At 43.3% G+C, this 5,000-nt stretch overlaps 1 protein-coding gene across 7 annotated transcripts in view; it reads left to right on the forward strand.

The window, feature by feature from the left end:
• The window catches only part of plekhg4 (pleckstrin homology domain containing, family G (with RhoGef domain) member 4), a 90,917-nt gene that overhangs the window by 8,105 nt on the left and 77,812 nt on the right, over positions 1-5,000 (forward strand). For 3 of the 7 annotated variants that reach the window (XM_037763326.1, XM_037763329.1, XM_037763328.1), the window contains exon 1: positions 4,495-4,636. In XM_037763326.1, coding sequence (XP_037619254.1) covers positions 4,634-4,636 — 3 coding nt within the window. In that variant the 5' untranslated portion in view covers positions 4,495-4,633. Of the gene's footprint in view, positions 1-4,493; positions 4,637-5,000 lie in introns of those variants that run through there. The other 4 variants (XM_037763330.1, XM_037763331.1, XM_037763327.1 and 1 more) reach the window with 3 other exon arrangements.

The following is a 5,000-nucleotide window of genomic DNA, read 5'->3' on the forward strand; positions in this document are numbered from 1 at the left end:
GAAGCATCACTGACTTTATAACTCCTTTAAATGATTATTGATGGAACACATTAATAAATCCCCTCTCTTTAATCAGTGACACTGACTGAGATATTTAACTGTAATTTAATACAAACAGCCTGAAGGTTTTTAATCAGACAGTGATGGAGAAGGATGTGTGTTGGTCTTTAGTGTTGGACAGGAGGAGCAGACGTGTCCTTCTGAGTATAATGTGGACACATCCGTCTGTCCTCCATCAGACAGACTTCATTATGTGCTGATGCAGCTGTCGGTTGTTGTGTTCAGACTCAGTCAGAGGAGGTCAGAGGTCACAGCTAACAGGTCTGTATTAAAGAGAAACTCCTCTCTGAAGCATCACGGAGGTTAAACAGACAACCTGTCCTCCAGACGTCTCCAGCAGCTCCACTCTAAAGACACCACATTCAATCAGTGTGTATGCAGAGATACCAGGTCTTCTGATCATCAGAGACTTTGGGCTTGTTTTCCTGAGAAGTCTCTTACTAATATACTGGAGGTAGTCGTGGGTTGTGTTTATTTGGGTTTGTTTCTAAAGTGTAGTTGCTTATTTGGGCTATTTTATCCCAGTTATCCCAGTTACATCCCAGTTATATCCCAGTTATATCCCAGTTATATCCCTTATATCCCAGTTATCCCAGTTATCCCAGTTTCCCAGTTATATTCCAGTTATATCCCAGTTATATCCCAGTTATATCCAAGTTATCCCAGTTATCCCAGTTATCCCAGTTATATCCCAGTTATCCCAGTTATCCAAGTTATATCCCAGTTATATCCCAGTTATCCCAGTTATATCCCAGTTATATCCCAGTTTTATCCCAGTTATATCCAAGTTATCCCAGTTATCCCAGTTATATCCCAGTTATCCCAGTTGTATCCCAGTTATATCCCAGTTATATCCCAGTTATCCCAGTTATATCCCAGTTATATCCCAGTTATCCCAGTTATATCCCAGTTATATCCAAGTTATCCCAGTTATCCCATTTATATACCAGTTATATCCCAGTTATCCCAGTTATCCCAGTTATATCCCAGTTATATCCCAGTTATCCCAGTTATATCCCAGTTATCCCAGTGTGTGGTTAGAGTAGTGTTTGAAGTGGGTGACATCACTCACAGGAAGTCCTGTGTGCTCAGACCCTGTAGGGGGTCTGGGATCAGGAGGACAGGGTTCATCCTCTTCAGACCCAGCAGAGCTCCCAGTGCTCCCATTAAACCTTCAGATCCAGCAGAGCTCCCAGTGCTCCCATTAAACCTCTGGCGGGGGGGCTCTTTATAGCCACAGTCATTGTGACTCTGTCCAGCAGCACCCTGGAGACCAGCACAGACCAGAACCTCCGTACTGGTTCCAGTGGTGCTGCTGGACGTCCTCTCTGTTTGTGATTGGTCCAACTGGAACAGTCCTCTTGATCATGGTGGTTACTGGTTGTAACACGTTGTGATTGACAAACAGCTGTTTGTTTACTTGTTGTCTTCTTAATGACACTTCAGACAGCTGGTCCAGACTGGTGGGAGTCAGTGGTCATCAACTGGTTTCCAGTCTGACCTGTCATCATTAAACTGGCCCGGTTCAGTGTCTTACTGGCTTCCATCATTATCTGTAACTGGGACGATGACTGCAGTGAAATACCAGCTGTTGGTCTCCAGCTGTGACTGCCGGCTCATTTCCTTCATAGTGGACCCTGACTGGTCTATGACTGGTCTCTGACTGGACCCTGACTGGTCTCTGACTGGTGTCTGACTGGTCTTTGACTGGACCCTGACTGGACTCTGACTGGTCTCTGACTGGTCTCTGACTGGACTCTGACTGGTCTCTGACTGGACTCTGACTGGACTCTGACCGGTCTCTGACCGGTCTCTGACCGGTCTCTGACCGGACTCTGACTGGTCTCTGACCGGACTCTGACTGGACTCTGACTGGTCTCTGACTGGACTCTGACTGGACTCTGACTGGTCTCTGACTGGACTCTGACTGGACTCTGACTGGACTCTGACTGGTCTCTGACTGGACTCTGACTGGACTCTGACCGGTCTCTGGGGGCGGGAAAAAAAACAATTTTTTTTTATTTCTAAATAGATGTTTTAAAACCAAAATGGATATATCTGCTTCATCTGAGTCTATGTGGAGGTAGAAGGAAGTTACTGCTTTTATTGTGGTAATCTGAGTAATGTGACGTCATATCTGTTCCGTATCCGTCAACCAAAACAAACCTCAGAGAGTGTAAAACGTTGGAGTGTCGTCGTGGATACGACCTGCACCCTCCCATGTTAAATCCAGCGTGGTAAACACTACACATCCAGTAAAGGATGGAAACACTTTGGGTTTCACACATTGACAGGAAAAGCAGAGCTAGACAGAGCAGAGCTGAAGCTGCATGCTAACGTCTAAAAAAGGCCAAAATATGTCCGAACAAAGGCTGAAAAATGTCTGAAAAAAAGCTGAACTATGTCTGAAATAGTTTTTTTAAGAAAGTCCGAAAAAAATGCCAAGGTATGTCTGAAATATGGCCCAAAAAATGTCCCAAAAAACGTCTGAAATATGTTCAAACATAAGTCCGAAAAAAAGGCCGATATATGTCAGAATAAAAGTCTGAAAAGTGTCTGAAATATTTCAGGAAAAAGGCCGAAAAAATGGCAAGTATATCCGAAATATGTCTCAGAAAAAGTGATCAGGAAACGTTATGGTATGGAGGTAACGTTATGGTATGGAGGTAACGTTATGGTATGGAGGTAACGTTATGGTATGGTGGTAACGTTATGGTATGGTGGTAACGTTATGGTATGGTGGTAACGTTATGGTACGGAGGTAACGTTATGGTATGGAGGTAACGTTATGGTATGGTGGTAACGTTATGGTATGGTGGTAACGTTATGGTATGGTGGTAACGTTATGGTATGAAGGTAACGTTATGGTATGGCGGTAACGTTATGGTATGGTGGTAACGTTATGGTATGAAGGTAACGTTATGGTATGGCGGTAACGTTATGGTATGGTGGTAACGTTATGGTATGGCGGTAACGTTATGGTATGGCGGTAACGTTATGGTATGAAGGTAACGTTATGGTATGGCGGTAATGTTATGGTATGGAGGTAACGTTATGGTATGAAGGTAACGTTATGGTATGGCGGTAACGTTATGGTATGGTGGTAACGTTATGGTATGGTGGTAACGTTATGGTATGAAGGTAACGTTATGGTATGGCGGTAACGTTATGGTATGGTGGTAACGTTATGGTATGGTGGTAACGTTATGGTATGAAGGTAACGTTATGGTATGACGGTAACGTTATGGTATGAAGGTAACGTTATGGTATGAAGGTAACGTTATGGTATGGAGGTAACGTTATGGTATGGCGGTAACGTTATGGTACGGCGGTAACATTATGGTACGTGGTAACGTTATGGTATGAAGGTAACGTTATGGTATGGCGGTAACGTTATGGTATGGAGGTAACGTTATGGTATGAAGGTAACGTTATGGTATGGCGGTAACGTTATGGTATGAAGGTAACGTTATGGTATGAAGGTAACGTTATGGTATGGTGGTAACGTTATGGTATGAAGGTAACGTTATGGTATGGCGGTAACGTTATGGTATGGAGGTAACGTTATGGTATGAAGGTAACGTTATGGTATGGAGGTAACGTTATGGTATGAAGGTAACGTTATGGTATGAAGGTAACGTTATGGTATGGTGGTAACGTTATGGTATGGAGGTAACGTTATGGTACGGAAGTAACGTTATGGTATGGCGGTAACGTGGCGGTGGAGCCGGCCGTCGCTCTCGTCTCCGTGGTCAAATGGGCTGATGCTACGACTGTAGAGCACCCAGATACTGACATTTGTGTTCTCTGCATTGAAACGGCCCCGATGGAGCTGACCATGGATGATAAAGAGAACGGAGCTGACGGGAGAGCTAGAGACCACCTTGGAGAAGTTAGAGGAAGTAGACAAGTGGCACTACGTCTGCTTTTCAAAATAAAGGTGTTAACAAAGGGAACTGTATATACAAAATACATCTATGGAAATCAGATTGATGGATTATATTCAGCAGAAGTATAAAACATTATAAATTAAAAATAAAATGCCACTAATCTGTGAGGGAAATGTCTTTATTCTTTGATTTCTGGGTTGCTGGATACTAATTATAATCAATAAACCAAAATATAATAAAATCTACATTGTTAATTGATTTATTTGTTACACTTTGGGACGATTCATGATTTATATTCTCATTTTTTTATCTCTTTTTAATTTTTACATTTAATTGACCAAAAACATTGATTCATAAATTAATAATAAAATCAGTTTATTAGTTTCAACAAGAGGATTAATATGAGCTTCTGTGAGACAAAATAGTGCCAGTAGGGGGGGACAGAGAGGAGGAGGAAGACGAGGAGGAGGAGGACGAAGGAGTAGGAGGAGGAGGAGGGAGGGGCAGGATGATTGACAGCTGGTGGGGGGCGGGGCTTCACACATGAGAGGCTGGACTGAGTCAGAGCAGAATCAGAGGTGACGGGACGAGAGACACTAACAGACCCCAGAGAGAGAGAGAGAGAGAGAGGAACATGTTCTCAGACTGGAATATACTACTACTGACTACACACTACACACACCATGGTAAGAACACACACACACACACACACACGCTACATGTGCTACACACTGTGTGAGTGTTGAGGTCAGGTTTGGTTGAGAGGGGGGGGGGACTGCAGGGTGTTCACTAAAAACATCAGTCCTCAAGTGTGTGTGTGTGTGTGTGTGTGTGTGTGTGTGTGTGTGTGTGTGTGTGTGTGTGTGTGTGTGTGTGTGTGTGTGTGTTGGGTGTGTGTGTTGGGTGTTTGTCAGGTGAACTGATTGTTAATAAAGTTTCCTCCAGATTGAATGGTGTTCACCGTCTGCTGCTTGTTTCAGCGCTGCAGAAACAGACTCATCAGTCAGTAAAACACATAAACATCATTTAGAAAGAGACACACTAAATATT

Source organism: Sebastes umbrosus, unplaced genomic scaffold (genome assembly GCF_015220745.1).
Source record: "Sebastes umbrosus isolate fSebUmb1 unplaced genomic scaffold, fSebUmb1.pri scaffold_80_arrow_ctg1, whole genome shotgun sequence".
NCBI classification, from domain to species: Eukaryota; Metazoa; Chordata; class Actinopteri; order Perciformes; family Sebastidae; genus Sebastes; species Sebastes umbrosus.